The sequence below is a fragment of the Populus euphratica genome, unplaced genomic scaffold (genome assembly GCF_000495115.2).
Source record: "Populus euphratica unplaced genomic scaffold, PopEup_1.0 scaffold1.1, whole genome shotgun sequence".
Classification (NCBI taxonomy): Eukaryota; Viridiplantae; Streptophyta; class Magnoliopsida; order Malpighiales; family Salicaceae; genus Populus; species Populus euphratica.
The window spans coordinates 6,413,057-6,430,579 of NW_011499845.1; the positions used below are offsets into that span (position 1 = coordinate 6,413,057).

At 31.5% G+C, this 17,523-nt stretch overlaps 1 protein-coding gene and 1 long non-coding RNA gene across 5 annotated transcripts; both read left to right on the plus strand.

Annotated features, from left to right (window-relative positions):
- Nucleotides 1-3,279: 3,279 nt before the first annotated feature.
- Nucleotides 3,280-10,245, plus strand: LOC105125138 (ARM repeat superfamily protein). The gene is made up of 9 exons (XM_011025448.1): nucleotides 3,280-3,835; nucleotides 4,454-4,804; nucleotides 4,896-5,111; nucleotides 5,659-6,311; nucleotides 7,108-7,204; nucleotides 7,296-7,349; nucleotides 7,430-7,548; nucleotides 8,440-8,630; nucleotides 9,383-10,245. The coding sequence occupies exons 1-9, from the start codon at nucleotides 3,590-3,592 to the stop codon at nucleotides 10,024-10,026; spliced, it is 2,571 nt and encodes an 856-aa protein (XP_011023750.1). The 5' UTR covers nucleotides 3,280-3,589; the 3' UTR covers nucleotides 10,027-10,245.
- Nucleotides 10,246-10,548: 303 nt separating this feature from the next.
- On the plus strand, nucleotides 10,549-13,210 carry LOC105125148 (uncharacterized). Of its 4 annotated transcripts, XR_842189.1 has the most exons (4): nucleotides 10,549-10,938; nucleotides 11,056-11,173; nucleotides 11,459-11,996; nucleotides 12,360-12,442. It is a non-coding gene; the product is annotated as an uncharacterized LOC105125148 (long non-coding RNA). The 4 variants fall into 4 exon arrangements; XR_842191.1 differs by lacking the exon at nucleotides 12,360-12,442 and having other exon boundaries at nucleotides 10,550-10,938; nucleotides 11,056-11,222; nucleotides 11,459-12,111; XR_842192.1 differs by lacking the exons at nucleotides 11,459-11,996; nucleotides 12,360-12,442 and adding an exon at nucleotides 12,449-13,210 and having other exon boundaries at nucleotides 10,552-10,938.
- The last annotated feature ends 4,313 nt before the right edge of the window (nucleotides 13,211-17,523 follow it).

The window sequence follows — 17,523 nt, forward strand, 5'->3', positions numbered from 1 at the left end:
TAAAGTCGACAGTTTTCTGAGATTTTCAATCATGATCTTCATGCGTAGCCCAAGGATGCCGAAGATAATCGTTCTTTATTTTTTGAGGATCTTCAGGTTTTCACCATGGATACTTCAAGGATGCATCCCGGGGATTTCCTGAAGTTCAGAAATGGTGCCCATAGTCTTATCCTGCGCGTAGGCGAAAAGAGCCCCATGTGTCGAATTAACATTATTCTAGATGAAATGAAATTTAGATAATTGCCACACTGTACTAGCCTAATACAGAAAATTATAACTAATCCTGGAAAGAAAATGATGATGCACACGAATTGCAAATACATGATCTCCAAGGGCTTTCTCCTGTACATCTTTATCCTAACCCAATTCAAGATGATAGGTTGCCATATATCTACCATAAAAAACAATAACATTAATATCATTCAGCACCAAGCAGGAAAATTAGAATATGAGAATTAATAATTTAATTCCCAGGAAAAAAAGAAAGAATATAAGATCGATCAAGGGAAAGCATGGAAATGGAGGGATTCACTCGCTGGCATCAAACAAAGTACTAAGAGGTTACAATAGCCAATTGTATAAAAACCCACGTCAAATCTTCAGGGATTATTCACTCCAGTAAGAGTAAATGCTGGCTGTTCAACCTGGTGGAATTATTCTCATGGAAACCAACCTCGCGAAATATAAATGGGGTTTTCTTCACCAAAAAAAAAAAGGAAGGAAAAGGTTAAATATAGAGAATTAAAAAAGGAAGTTTTATTTTTCAATTTGTAAGGCTTTTTAAAAAAAAATAATGTTTTTTTAAATTGAATTTGTTTTTGTTTTTATTCAAATTAATAATTTTATAATGTTTTCAAATCATTCTACTGTTCTGATATAAAAATAATTATTTTAAAATAAAAAATATTATTTTAATATATTTATAAAAAAATAATTTAAAAAATAATCATTATCACTGACAAAAACTATGATCCGCGATTAAATACTGGGGTGGGGGAGAATGATTCGACAATATATCGAGGGCCCTTGAAACTTTCGTGAGCTGGGCACCCTGACTGTGTTTAGGTGGTGTTTGTAAGTATATTTTTTTTTAAATATTTTTTTATTTAAAAATATATTAAAATAATATTTTTTATTTTAAAAAAATATTTTTAATATCAGTACATTAAAATAATTTAAAAATATTAATTTAAAATAAATAAATAAAATATTTTAAAAAAAACATTAAGAATAAAGGGATAATAAAATGCTTCATAGACCCATGGTTTGAATGCCATGCAACTAAAAAAGAAGCAATTTGAATTTTGATCAAAAGAGGGGAAAAAGAACAAAAGAGACAAGAACATCATTGTATGGTCCAGTGGGCTGGTGCCCATCCTGTCTTTAGCTTTTGGGCCAGTTATGGACTTCTAGCTGGGCTATCATCTGCTGCAATTACACTGACATCCCATACCATAGCACAAAAAAGAATTAAACCGAAATATTTATTTTAGTCAATCTATTTAATTTAATGTTTTGATATAATTTGATCGTTTGTTGATAATTTATTTTTATATAATTTATTTATTGTGTTATTAGTGTTTAAAAAATAAGTACATACTAAATAGCTTGATATAAAAATTTAAAACATTTTTTTAAATTTTGTTGTTGCCTCAATTTTTCTACGTTTTGGAAGAAAATATAGTCTTGAGATTGCAAGTAACATATCATCTTAGAACATGTAAAATTTATACGAATTTTAAATTTATTGATTTATCAATATATAACAGTGCTTAGCATCTCAATGTTTTTTTCAATCTCGTATATAATTAAATGTGATGCTATGGAATATTAAAAATTATCTCATGCGCGATTTGGCTGGAATTTTGCATTCCATACTTGTAATGAGAATAATAAACAAAGAGAGAGAGAGATTCTCTTGCAAAACATTATTAATTATAACAATAGTTTTTTTTTTTCAAAAGTTTTTTTTAAAACAATTTATTTTTAAAAAAAATATATTTCACCATTTAACTAAAAAAGAGAAGGGGTATTGCTCACGTTACATTTTCATATTTGTTTTTTTCATTTATGATTTTTTTTAATTTTAATTTTATTTTTTAATATTGAATCTACCAAGAACTAAATTTCATAATTTTTTAAATTATTTTAAACTAATGATTTATAACATAAGTTTGACCAACTAACTTGATTAACTTGATTTTTTAATTGATATGTTGTTTGACCGACTAACTTGACTAACTTGATTTTTTAATTGATATTTTTTCTTATATTTTCATAATTCAATATTAAATTGATTTAAAATTATACTTCAAGGTTTATTATAATTTGCTTTCTATGAAGTTATTTACGTTTCACGACTCAGGTTATGAGTTTAGCAGATTAATCTCAGGTTATATTTGCATGTCTTTTTAATTATTTTTTAATTTTATATTTTAATATTATGTTGATTGATAATTAAGTTTCATAATTTATTTTATTTTAATTTTTTTTGTATTATCTTAATATCATGACTTGAGTTACACGGGTTTGTTAAATAAACTAAAGTTAACTTGAGTTTTTTTTATTTTTTTTATTTAATTTTTTCATTCAATATTGAGTTAATTTAGAAGTATAATTTATAATTTATTTTTGTTTATTTTCTATGAAGTTTTTTTATCTCATTAGTTTTGCAGCGAATTTGATGAATTAACTTAAATTAACTCGAGTTTTTTTTTTATTTTATCTATCAGCATTGAATTGATTGTAAATTAAACTTTATAATTTATTTTAATATATTTTTATAAAGCTGTCATAGTCTTACAATCTAAGACATAAGTTTATCAGATTAACCTAGGTTAATTTATGTTGTCTTTCTTATTATTTTTTAAAAAACTAACCGATTAATATTAAGTTATTGAAAATTAAATTTTATAATTTAGTTATTGACTATCTATATGATTATTATACCCTTATAACCTAATATACAAACTAAAAAATTAATTTAAGTTAACTCAAATCGATCTAAAATATTATCATAATTTATTTTTGAGTCAAATTATATTTTTTATTGGTTATTAATGTTTTTTTTTTAATTCTTTAAGTTGATCAAATTACAGTAAATTAATTTTTATATAATTTTAAAATTTTTTATATTAAAAAAATATTAATGATATTTAAATATTTTTTTGTGTTAATTTTTTTAATAGAATTCAAAACAGCGCATGAAAATGAGCTCATGGATAGGAATTTATTTATTGTTCATACAGAGTGATAAACACGACAAAGATTTAGCCACGAGCAACACTTTGAGTTTTTCTTTTATCTGTTTGCCACTCTATAGTGCCATGGGACAATTTTTTTCTTTCCTTTTATCTAGAACAACTTCTTAATCTAAAACATCCGATATCCACAATTAAATACATAAACAATCCCAAAAATTTTGAGAAGAAAAAGGATAAACCCCCCAAGATTCTCCTCCTTCTCTCAAGATTGACTCGAGAAACCCTAAATCCAGTAAATAATAGACACCATAAACCCTTTGACCTCTGCCAAAACTATCATCTCTCTCTGTTTTTCTTTACTCTTTTACAGTTTTAGATAGAAGGAAATGATGGCTTTAACAATCCCAACTCACTCCAGTCTCAACCTCCCTTCTCTCCAATACACTCCCTGCAATACCTTCTTGCATGTCATTAGACCCACAAGAAGAAAACCATTAGCCTCTTCCCATTTTCATATTAACAATAAAAACTCCAACTTCAACTCCAAATTATGCTCCAAAAGCGCAGTGCTTACCAGGGCCAGTGCTGATGGCGGTGGAAGTGGTGCCATTGATGCCAGTCCACAACAAAAGGCTAGTCTTTAATTCCTACACTGCTAGCTGTTTTCCAAGTTTGGTTCTTGCTGTCTACTTGTTGCCAATGTAACATGTATATATGATTGAAAATGATTTTCCAAGCAATGGTTTCTTGATTTTGATTCATGTTGTGGTGATATGTTGATGGTGCCTCTTTATGGGTTTTCTTCCTTACGATGAATGATGGCAGTATCTTTGAGTTCTGGCCTAGAATTTTTAAGTTTCTATTTGTTTTTTTTATTATTATTTCTATTTTTTTTTCATTTTGATTCTCTCAGATTTGTGTAATCATGGAGCCAAGGGGAAAAAATAGGGAGCCCATATCAGTATTGTTTTCCGATAAAGTGCTGGCCATTTACCTATTCCTTTCACCGGCTAAAGTTTTTTGAAGAAGCTAAATTTGGTTCTTGTATTTTTTTTTTAGAATCAGTAATTCTTATATTATGTTTTTATTGTATTTTCTTAAGGAAACTTGTGGTCTGGATTGAAAACGTGATAAATTACTACCTAGCTATACTAATTCAGGGTTCCTTATTAATGCAATATATGTTGTTGTCGACGGCAAAAGTTCCTCTTTCTATGCTTAATACTGATGCATCATTTCTCTAATTTCAGAATATTGAGGACTCAAAATGTAGCTCATCTAGTTTCGGTGATAACTATGTGGCCTTGTTTGTTCGGATGCTTGGGCTAGATAACGATCTTCTCGATAGAGAACAAGCAATAGTGGCACTGTGGCAATATTCACTTGGAGGAAAGAAGTGCATTGATAACATCATGCAGTTTCAGGGATGCATCAATCTCATTGTAAACCTTCTTCAGTCGGAGTTGAGCTCTGCATGCGAAGCATCTGCTGGCCTCCTACGATCAATATCTTCAGTCAATGTATACAGAGATGTAGTAGCAGAAAGTGGAGCGATTGAAGAGATAACTCGTTTGCTCAGTCAACCTTCTTTGACTCCTCAGGTATAGAAAATTATTTCATCAAATGAAATTCTCTTCTTACCTTTTGGTGTTGAAAATTGGTTCATTGAAGTAAAGTGTAAACATGTTTCAGGTGATGGAGCAAAGTATATGCATTCTTTGGAACTTGTCTGTGGATGAGAAGCTCAGAGTGAAAATTGCTAACCCTGATGTCCTACCTTTACTGATTAAGTCCCTGGAAGATGAGGACATTAGAGTGAAGGAAGCAGCGGGAGGAGTATTGGCAAACTTGACATTGACCCACTCCAACCACAACATCATGGTTGAAGCAGGGGTTATTCCTAAGTTGGTGAGGGTTCTGTCAACATTTAAAACCAGACAAATTGAAAGTTGAATTTGGTGCAGGATAATGTCATTGATTTGCGGTGGTTTACTTTTTAAATGGAAAACTTCTATGACTGAAAAAAGTATTAAAATGGATTTGTCTGGCTTTCTCAATTGGTTTTGATGCCTTTCTTTTTCCTGGCTTGACATGTATGTTGGAGTGGGCAACGATAAGAAATAGTTGAACCTTTCTTTTTCCTGGCTTGACATGGATGTTGGAGTGGGCAACGATAAGAAATAGCTGATCTATTTTCTTTTGGTCAAAAGTTCAATGTTGCTGTTGCAGTTGTTTTCCCTTCAGCAATGAAGACATTTGAATTTTCCAAAGTATGATGCGCATTAGTGGGCTGCCCAATCTGGCATTTAGTGTCTTATTTCTGTAAAGGGCGAAGTTATGAAGAAATCCTGTAATATAAAGTCTTTTATGGAGCTCTTCCACTCTTAAAAGGGCTTCATTTGATGTTTGCTTTAAGTATTCTAAGAAGACTAATCTCCTATGATATTGACTGCAGGCGAATTTCTTAAAATCTGCGGTTGATGAAGAATCCAAGGTCATTAGGAAGGAAGCTAGAAATGCTCTGGTGGAACTTTGTAAGAATCAATACTATAGAATCCTTGTCATGGAGGAAGGTCTAGTTCCTGTGCCATTAATCGGTGCAGCTGCATATAGGTCCTTTATTCCAGCTTTGCATTCATGGCCAAGCCTCCCTGATGGTTCAAAAATTGAACATACTTTTAAAGGTCCTTCAAGGTTTGGTGCTTCGGAATTGCTCCTTGGATTAAATATTGATGACAAGAATGCAAAACTTGAGGAAGCTAAGATGAAAGCAATAATTGGACGATCTAAGCAACAATTCCTTGCTCGTACAGGGGCTATAGAAGTGGAAGACACAAAATTGTCTCAAAGTGGATCATCTAAAACGAGGCAATTTACAGTTTTGCCATGGATAGATGGGGTGGCCAGATTGGTTTTAATTCTTGAACTTGAAGATGAGTCAGCCATTTGCAGAGCTGCAGAGTCAATTGCTGATGCATCTATCAATGAACATTTGCGAAATTCATTTAAGGAAGCTGGAGCAGTTAAGAACTTAATTCAGCTCTTGGACCATAACAATGATGCTATCAGACTTGCTGCTGTTGGTGCTTTGGAGAAGTTATCTATCAGGTGCTGTTTCTTAGCTTTCTTGTTTTGAATCTGTCTTTGCATCCCAGATAATGTTGGAAACTAACACTTTTGTTCTCTAGCAATGCGGTCACTCCATATGATTCATGAGGTCAAAGGTGTCTGCATTTGGCAAGGTCAATATCTTGTTGGATTCGACATTATCATCATGTTCTAGTTGTATTAGTTCTAAATTTCTGGTGCTAGGTATACTAAATAGAAGGATTGTGGGCAACTTACACATTTGAAGAATCTGAAACTATGGCAGGGAGAATATGGCAGTGGCTGTTTCATAAGAAACCAAAGAGTTGAGATATTCTTTGAACCATCTTTATAAGCCTTTAATACATGATAACACCATGATATGCCCTAATCACTTGGTTAGGTTGCCGCATGCTAGGGTTTCTGCTCTTTTTAATCACAATGAAAACAACTATTTCACTTATGTGACCAAACTGAAAATTGGTAAGACATCTTGATGCCAGAGGTTGGTAAACAAAGCTATAATTAGGATCAGTTTAGGCTGCACAACATAGTCATCCAGTCTAGTCTGGTGTTCAATACTCTTGCTTTTTATGGGATAACTACCTTCTAAAAGCATTAGGAGGTCATATCAAACTCTCTTTTGGGTGGAAGTAACTCTCAAGCTGCTGGAGAGAGTGAGAGAGACTTGTGAATCGTCAACTTCATGTTTGAATTTTATTCTCCTTTTCATATCATACCTTCTATGCTGTTGCTGTATTCTTGATGCATGGCACTTCTCATTAGTATTTTTTTAATATGCATCTTTTTGATTCAGCAATGCAGTTTGTGAGACAATTGAAGCTGAAGGTGTTATGGCTCCCTTGATCAACATCTTAAAGAACTCAGAGATGTCTGAAAACATGATGGAAAAGGTAGTTATATATTAATTTTATATATTGCCATCAAATATGTTGTTTATCATGATGAATTGCTTATGAGGTTGTAAAAAATGATGTAATGCAGGCCTTGAATTTACTGTCTCGAATCTTAGACCCTAATAGGGAAATGAAATTGAAGGTCAGTTGCCTGCTTCTTGCAACATATTGTGAAAGCTTAGAATTCTCCATATGCTTACCGGGTTTTCTAATGCATTGCAGTTTTATGATGGACCGGTTAATGGATTTAAAAAGGAATCGGATGCAGCAAGAGGTGATGATGCTTCTACTGGATTAAGTAGAAAAGTTGATGAAATGCTGAAGTCAAAAACAAATACCAGGTAATCCTCTTTCTATTTTATTTTTAAATTTTTTGCTCTTCCCAAAATCAGATTTTTCTTTTCTTCACCATTCATTTCTCTCTTCTCTTTACACAAAATGTTTTACTCAGGTGTCGAACTCTGATTGTTGATGCAGAGTACCCAAAGTTGTAACTGTTCTCATTTAAGTTTGTGTCTTGGTATAAAAATTTCTCGGTGGAAGTAGCATGCAAAATCCAAGCTTTTCCTCTTTAGTCATTGTCAAGTGATTTTGGACAATATAAGGTGTACATGAAAACTTTTGTGTTTGAAATTTACTCTAATGTCTTTCTTGCTTGACAAAATATTCTTGGGAAGGAAAAAAGTTCTAGATTGTTATTAAAATATTCTTTATAACTATAACCTGAAGTGGTCATAAGATTTTTTTCCATCCACGGACATTCTTCATGGGAAGTTAGTGGCCATGAGGTTTGTAGAACTCGAACTAGTGATCTCTAGAGAGTAAACCCAGGACTTGATCAGTTGAGCTACACCGCTCAGGCTTGACTTAGTGCATTGGTGTTTGATAGCATAATGGTCATAATGGTCCCTGACAGCTATGCTTTGGTGGAGCTCCTACAAAAAAAAAAAAAAGCATGCCTTTCAATAATCCATACCCAGGGCCACCTTATCTGTCCAGGGCAATTTAACAGAAATGGGCAGATTATATAATGGGTCAGGCTTAGAGATATTTTGTCAGGATGCCATCTGGAAATAAGGTTTTTTTAGTTATCTTGAAATAGGATTTTGATTTCTGTGAATGATTTACCATTTATGCATTTGTTGAACCCAGTGTAGTGATTTATCATGTGATTAACTACATGCATGACAAATCATTTTACTGACACTTGTGTTGACCTTCAAATCTCACAGACAAGACTTGTTGGACCTGGATGTTTTTGCTCGCCTAGTTGACATGCTAAAGCACCCATCCCCAAAGCTACAAAGAAAAACAGCTTCTGTCCTTGAGTTTTTAGCAATTAGTGACTCAAGCATGGACACAGTCATCTCAGCGAATATCGAATCTGGTCTGCTTGCTATTTTCCAACAAATAGAATTAAACGGTATGTGAGATGATTGCCTCTACATTAAAAAAAAAAAAAAATCAAAAATGAAGTTATCTTGTGATATGTTTTTGCGCTTAAACAATGGTTGGAAATTTGTAAATTAGTACTTGTTTTGATTGAAACTTTTCAAGATATTAAAACTGAATTTAACATCTTTTGGTTGTTGGCTGTTGCTGTTGTTCTACTGCTTTTATCCACCAGGCAACTCCATACAACCTATGTGATTTTTGTATTACTGACTATTAATTAATTTTATTCTTGACGTATCTACTGCTTTTATTCTTGATTTTTGTATTACAACCTATGTGATTTTAAAGCAGGTTTTTAAAAACATTTTGACAATTAGCTGCTATTTGCTGAAGTACTAGTGACTAAATGCATGTGAATGGTCTCCTTTTCACAAATTCTAGCTTTAGGCACATTGAAAATAATGTTTTTTTTATCACTGTAAAAGTATTCGAAGAACTTGTATGAACCTTCAATTGTTTTTCTTTCTTTTTTGAAATAATGTGAGAAACATTCCAAATTTTGTCTGAACCTTAACAATTTGGCTGCTGTGGGGATTCCAAAACGAACTTGATTTCTTTAGTGACAAAAAATGTGTTTAATTGAAATTTTTATCTATATTGATGAATTGTCTTTGTTATGGATCACATTTCTTATTTTATTTTGCTGCCTGCAGTATAATTTGTTATTCATTGTACTGTTTCAGATGTGATTATTTTTCTGTTTTTTTATATTTTTGGCAGAACTGGAATCTGATGATGACAGTCAGCAGACAGAAATACATGCCGTTCAAGTTGAAGAGGTTGGTCTTGCTATATCTTCAGCTTCCCGGTTACTCACTAAGCTTCTTGATTTGGAACTGTTTCGACGCACTATAAACCCCTCCCTTTTCACCAAGTTGCTTCGTAAAATCCTGAAATCAAACATTCCTCTTCAGTACAAAGATTGGACTGCTGCTTGCCTTGTTAAACTCGGCTCTCTCTACGGTCCTACTCCCATCCTTGGATTTGAGAATCCAATCAACATGGAAGTTACCCTTTACGAGAAGATACCAAGACTAATAGACCAAATGAGATCTTCTTTCTCTCTAGAAGCACAAGAAACTGCGGTATTAGAACTCAACAGGATAATTTCTGAGGGAATGGTGGATGCCACTCGAGCTGTTGCTTCTGATGGAGGAATATTTCCATTGGTGAAGGTAATAGAGGGAGGAAGTGAGAAGGCAGTCGAAGCAGCCATATGTATCCTATATAATCTAAGCATGGATAATGAAAATCATGCTGCAATTCTTGCTGCTGGGGCGGTGCCAGCTCTGAGGAGAATTATCCTGTCAGAAAGATCACAATGGAAACGAGCTTTGCGTTTGCTGAGGAATTTACCTACATGATTAGACAAAATCTTGAAGTCAGTAGTTACCTGGAGACAGTTGCCAAGAGTTGTATGAATGTATACATGAATGCTGATAAAATTTTACCCCTTTAGAGAATCACCTAATGAAATTTATGAATCTACAAAGATAAGATTTCTTCAGTGGTTCTTGTTGGGCCTTAGTGATTTTATGCCTTTATTCGTAGTACAGCTGTAGCTTGATTACCTTATACTCCCATTTTTAAATGTCTCTCCACACGTTGTCATGCCTGGTCTGCCATAATTTTGCAGCTTACCTATACATAAAATCTGGTGCTGCAGCTTTTTGTTCCTATCCGGAGAAGATATATTCGCTTATGGAAAGATATATCCACTGTAATGAAAAAAGAAATGGACATGCCCACAGCCCTACAAGAACTAATCATCTCATATTATTGAAGTTCAAATAAATAAAAGAAAAATTAAGAGTAAGAGAAACAAATAAAGAAAGTTTTAGGTAGAAGATGATTTAAATGCACACACAGCTGAAGATGTTAAAGTGACATGATCATGACATTAAAAATAACTAAAAAAATTATTGAGAATTTTTTGTTTATCTCTAACAGAAAAACGAGAAAAACAGCCAGAGACAAAAAACGCATGGGCATGGCTTGCTTATCCTGCCACTCCATGACCAAAACACTTTTGAGTGTTTGCTTTTCTTCCCACCAATACCAACTCTCCATCTCCACCATCCAACACTGATCCGAAGCCTCTTCCAGTTCCAGTTCCAGTTCCCACAACAACAGCAAGTACCAGAACCAAAAACACCACTACTCTACCGTTACCGAGAAAGAAAACAAATCCAAAACAGACGATAACAACAGCTCAACCTTAAGAACATTGAAAGCGTCGCTGGTGCTGGCAGTTATCGTGACTATGAGAAGCCCATGTATGTCCCCTTCTCAACAGTACTGTTTCTTGACTTTCTCCTTTCTATATAGGATACATATATAAATATTGATGGGCATTCTCCTTTCGTGTTACCCTTTTTTTTTATGGTTATAAGTGACCAAGAGAAGAAAAGGAAGAAGTCTGAGTTCTTGGAGCAGGGAACAGTGGGAAGAAGCTCAGAGAGACTGGAGAGTGGGTTACCACCAAAACTGATGGAGGATTTCGTTCCAACGGTACTTTTTTTTTCTTACTAAATTTAAAGTTCTTTTTAATATTTTTAAGGTATATGAAATGAGAGAACCTTATCCTTTTATGAGTTCTATATATGTGATTCTTGATCAAGATAATTTGGGGTTTCGACATTCTAAAGCAAGAAACGGGATATAATTTGCCATTGTTCAGATGAAATTTAGAAGAAATTCATGTGCTTGCAGACTGAGAGAGGGTTGGATATTTGTTTTCCGTTTTAATTTGTTTTATCTGGAATTCGAACCAATTGGCTGTCCCATGTTTCACAGGATCGAAGTCAATTCTGAAGGAACTCTTCCTTCAGAATTTTGGGTTTCGTAGCATAAAAATCATTTTGAGGCTACTTAGCATGAGCTTGAATCACAACACAGCCTTTTTTCTTGGGCACCGCAACCTGAGAGATTAATATTGGTGAATTGTGGTACTGGAAGAAATGCAAATGCCCATGGAATGGTTTACTTGAATGCTCTAAGAACTCTGGATACCTTTGTTACTCATAATGGATTGGCTTGCAAAGATGGAACCTTCTCAGGATTACAGTTGAAAGCGTTTTGAGTCTGCAAAATTGTTTGTTTTTGCCATTTTCTGTTGTTAGAGAAATGATAGAGCATCATGTCTAGTAATCAGTATGGCATTTAGATGGATGGTTTTGTAGAGCGATACAATAAATAGGAAAGTAGATTGGGAACTTGATAATCATTATACATGTTGGCCTGAACCAACAAAATCACCCCTGGAAACTTATGTCAGCTGAAGTGATTATCAACAGCCGAGTGCTTGAGCTTGCCAGTTGAAAAATGGTGTCAGGTTTGTTGAAGTAAATAGGTGTCGTCACCTGGATTCATTTTCATTGCTTGTTAATACTTTTGATCACTGGACCGGGTGTGATCAACTTTAAGCTAGATTCATCAACTTCTGTTTCTCTTTCACCTTTTCATTTCCATTTTCACTCTTTTAGGGATTTAACTAAAGTGCTTTCCTTGATAATTACACCATGTGTTTCCCTTGCATATGATCCTGTAGACCATGGAGTCAACGGGAAAAAAATAGTTATATGAAAAGCACAACATACTAAGATAAAACTGTTCTTCCTATTTTATGTGGTCTTGCAGCATATGACATTTTTCTTGGGAAACAAATCTGTGTTATGGTGTCTTCTTTTTCACTCAGGTTCACTAGAAGCCAAGAACCCGCCTTCTATTTGCTATTGAATCCATAACGTGATTGACCAGATGCTGGTTTGCGTTATTCTTTTGCAGATACAAGAACTTTAATGCTCTCTTTTCAGTGGGCCATACCAATTTCTTGATGATCTGCTCATGTCAAATTATTAGTTGAAATAATAATGTTTCGCTATATTAGTTCGAGAGTGTTACCGAACTGTACACAAATCTTCCAGCTTGTTGGGTGACACCCTTCGTCCCAGTATGGATATCAATTCGAAGGGCCAAAAAAGCTTCACTGCAGGTAAGCAGGTGGATTAAGCAATTAAAATTCCACGATGTAAAGTTGCATAATTTACAGAAGAAACCAAGATACATCTCCTGCTTGGTCTTAATTTATCATGTAATTCTTATCATCAAAATATGTAAGATATAAGTTGCAACATCTATGTAGTAACATCTACTGAGACAGCAACATCTGTTTACCAGAAGTAACAGTATTGGCTCTCCTTAGGGACAAGATGCTTACCTGGGGAAGAATTGCTAGCCCGGCTTGGATCTAGCACATTAAGAAGGGTGTGATGGCTAATGGGAGCCTTACATAGGATTCCGAGAACTCCTTTGTATTATATACGTGGCTAAACTTGATCATGAACGTGATTCTTGTTGCTTCCGAGATCACTGTCCCCGGACACGAAAAAAGATGTCATGATTAGCGCTTGAGTGTTGAGGCATTATCATTGTCATTATTGATTTTGTTTCTGAAGAAAACATTATTAAGAAAAGAAACCTGGTTAACATGAAATTGATTATTTAGTGATTAGAAAAACGTTGGGTTGCATCTTGCTTGTTCAAGCCCCCCAAAAAAAAGAAGAAGAAAAAAAGGAATTATTCGGCATTGATATTTTGGCTGCTCCAGAAATACATTTAGTATTTTGGGAGATGAAGATAGGAACAGGGTTTTATTTATTTCAAGAAAACACGTTTACTAATTTCTGTGGAATGGAAATGAATTATTTGTTCCAAAGAAACAAGTTCATCCTCTTAAGGACATGGTCCTGTTCTCTCAAAAGAGAACTAGCAGAATTGCTTTTGCAAAGTGCTTTTACGACATGAGGGATGTGAAACCATTAAAGTATCCATAAAAGAGTAAAGCAGGGGCAAAAATACAGTTACTGGCCAATCCGTAATGGAAAAAAAAAAAAAAGAACAAATCTTGTGAGGATCCTCGAGGAAAAATGAGATTTTGTTTAGATTTGAAGGGTAACATCAGTGAGTTTACTTTCATCGCTGAAAAACAACGTATACACATAGCTCCTGAAAAACCAGCCTAAAAGAACTGTTCCTCCTTTTTTTTTTAGAGGAACAGAATTGCTTTAATGGTGGAAACAGAATCTTCTGCTGAAACAACGATTGCTTTCAATGGAGGATGTCAACAGCATACTCCCTGTTGAAGCCTTGACCAAGGACCTGTTAACTTACATTTTACACTTCCTTTTGTCGATACTTTTGGTGGAGGACAAGGATAGGTAGATTCAATACCACTTTCACATATTAAAAATTTAATATCATTGTGATATAAAATTATTTTCTAAATTTCATTTAATAAATTATTATTTTTAATTATAATAAACCAGTGATATGAACTCCATTCTTATTATTTTATTTTATTTTATTTAATAAGATTAAGCATAATAATAAGCCTTGAAAATTTAAAACTTTAAAACCTTCCACTTAATAATATATTAAAAAATAATATTAAATTATTTTTTAAATTTCACCTGATAACTAGAATTTTTTAATCAAGATTATTTTTTAACGTGCCTTTTTTTTTTCTCCTAAGTAAACCTAGATTGATTTGGGGCAGGGTCGAAAATTTCACACAATGAACTTAGGAAACAGGAAAATAAAGAACAATAATAACTAAAAAAATTTGAAAATTTAGGTAAATGGTGCTCGTATTTCTTTTTTTTCAGAACTGGAGTTGGACACCTCATACTTCTAAAACTGGAGTTTTTTTTAATTAAAATTGGAGATTGATCTAGGGAAATTAATTAAAGTATAATTTCGCTGACCTGCATTGTTATTTCCTGGAGTCAAGAGTTGCTAAACTCTTTCTTTATCACATGGTGATTGTAAGAAAAAACAAAAACATCTTGATTTGATGTGTTAATGTATATATAATGTGGGGACTATCCTTTAACTCCTTCTCTAATTTCAGCTGGGGATATTAAATTGATATTAAATTTTTTTGATATACTAATATTAAAATAAAAAAAAACAAATAATAAATAATTTTAAAACATTTTTAAAAAACAACTTCAATGACAATAACAATCATACTAAATAATTGAGTGTATTGAAAGCATTTACAGTAGGATACGAAAAAGAAACTCCATCAACGGGTAACTTAATCTTTGTTAGCCCCCTAGCTTTGTGTGATGTTTTTACTGTAACTTTAAATATATTTTATTATAGAAATTGATGGTTAAATTTATTTAGGTATGATGTATAAAGACGAACATAAAGATATCTTACTATTTCATGTTGTTTTTTATTTTTTATTTAAAAAATTATTGATACATATTTTATATATCTTAAAAAATTAATAGCGCTATACTATGAAGGAGACATATAAGATATTTCTTGATTGTCAAATTTAGCTAAACATCTTCTAGATATATATGCATATATATTTTTTATATATATTGTGATATATGCAGATGTATTATAAATAACTTGTAATTGATTATTTGTTTTTTTATTTTTTTTAATAATAAAAATGTATAATTACTATCAATTTATTTGATATTTTTTCAGGTTTAATAAATATATCATACTCAAGTTACTTAAATCTAGAAATCATGTTAGGTTTTAGGTTTTTAGGTCTAATATAATTATTGGATTCAATAAATTGAAAATATTTTTTTAAAAAATAATAGTGATTTGCTGCGGGATACAGATTAATATACTAATATATTGGCAAGTGACGTCAAGGTTTGGAGTAGGGGGTGATGATATTAAGTTCAGCTTCTCATTACGTGGTTCTTGGAATTGCCCGTGTTTTGAGCCTTGATTATTCTTGCCAGCCATTGCATACAGTGATAGAATTCCAACCTTACGAGATTAGGTGTGTTCGGTATCCCAATAGTATTTATACTTATAATTTTTTTAAAAATAATTTTATATAAAATAATTTTAATTAAAATTTATTTAATATTTATATATATGATTAAAAATGTAATTAAAATTAAGATTAAATAAAAAATAATTTAATATATTTAATAAAAAATATTTTTAAAATTGATGTTATAAAATAACTAAAATATATGTTTGTGTATATATATATATATATATTAATATTTATAATTTTTAATTTAAATACAGGAGATTTAACTACTATTATTATATCATTAAATAAATAATATTTTTATATCAAATATTTTTTATTGTTTTATTAATCTATCTAAAATTCTATTATATATGAAATTCATTTAAGAAGAACTATAATTTTTATGATTTTTTGAACGTGCAATAAAATTAAGTAAAATATTATTAGAAATAAAATTATAATTACAATTAAATTTTATAAATATTAAGTTATTATGTGATCTTTTTTTAATTTATATGATTAAATTTTATAAATACTAAGTTATTATGTGATCTTTTTCTAATTTATATAGTACCATTGAATAATATCAAACATTAATTTTTCAAGTAAAATATAATTAAAAAAATAGATTTTTTATCGAATCCAATCCAATTTTTTTTTAAAAAAACCGGATCCAGGTAGGACAATGAAAAACATCTCTTTTCCATTATCTTCACATAGCGAAAAATGAATATTCACTCTCCACCGTGTATTTTTACAACACTGAACAATAAAAAATAAATTAAATTTATTATATATTATTTATTTTTACAAAAATTATAGTTACTATATGAAAACAGAGAAAAGTATTTGCTGATCTGTGTTCAAAACATAAAAATTAGGGAGTCTCTCATTAAATAAATTATATTTTTTTAATTACTGAGCACTTGTATTTTATAGTTTGATTCAAAATAAAAAACAATCGCAAAAATAAACACCTTTAATGTGTTCATCTTCTTTCATCGTTATTTTGCTTTTAGATACAATGATAATTTATTCTTAAAGAAAAAGGTTTTCTTCTTCCTATTTTTTCTTTTTGGTACTTAGCTCTCTTAATTCTCTCGCACTCGATGCGAGATTATAAATTGATATTAATTAATTACCGTCCAAGACGAAGACAAGAGCTTCACTGCTGTAGCAAATTTCTCCTCTCGTTTCTTTTTCCACACGTTACATTAAATTAACTAAGAGTTGGATTAACTAAGTTGTTTTTCTGTAATTTAATTTCAGAAGAGATGACGAAGGAAAGAGAACAAAATAATAATAGAAAGACCCGAAAGCATGTTGAATCTTCAATAATGATATTTATGATATCATTAAAAAAATTTCAATAAGAAAAATATAATAACATTAATAAATATTATCAATAATAAAATGAGTGTTCACACACATTACTTAGAAAATAATATATGACAGACTTGACAAAGAACAACGCATGTAGCCATTTTAAATTTTGTTGATGGTATATTTTAATGTTATTGAATTTTATTTATTAATATATTTTTAATTATACTAGGAATATTATTATTGAAGCTTTAATGAGTCTTTAAAATTCTTTTTTTCTCTCTCCTCTTTTTTAAATCAACATATCGCATTTGGACAGCATTCTTACTAAACTCTTTATTTTCTGATATGTGCTAGTTTTTTTTTTAAAATATACTAGTTTTTTTTTTTAAAAAAAAAGTAGTGTAAAACTAATGTTTGTAGTGTAAGCAACGTTAGTATAATTGAACATGCTCTATACAGGTCTGAAAAGACACAACTACCCATTAAAGTAACATCCCTAAACAGATAGGTTTTGCACATTCTCGATTTTTATTACAAGCTATTTTAGGAAAGAAATTGATTATGTGTATATCATATGTTGTTCCTGTTGATATTGGATAGAAAAAACTGACAAAATGATAGAGTAAAAACTAATTTATTACATATAAAAAACAAACAAACAATCTATACGTGAAATATAACTGAAACTCCAGAACTATTTTTATTACATGAATGAGAATCTTTTAACACATGG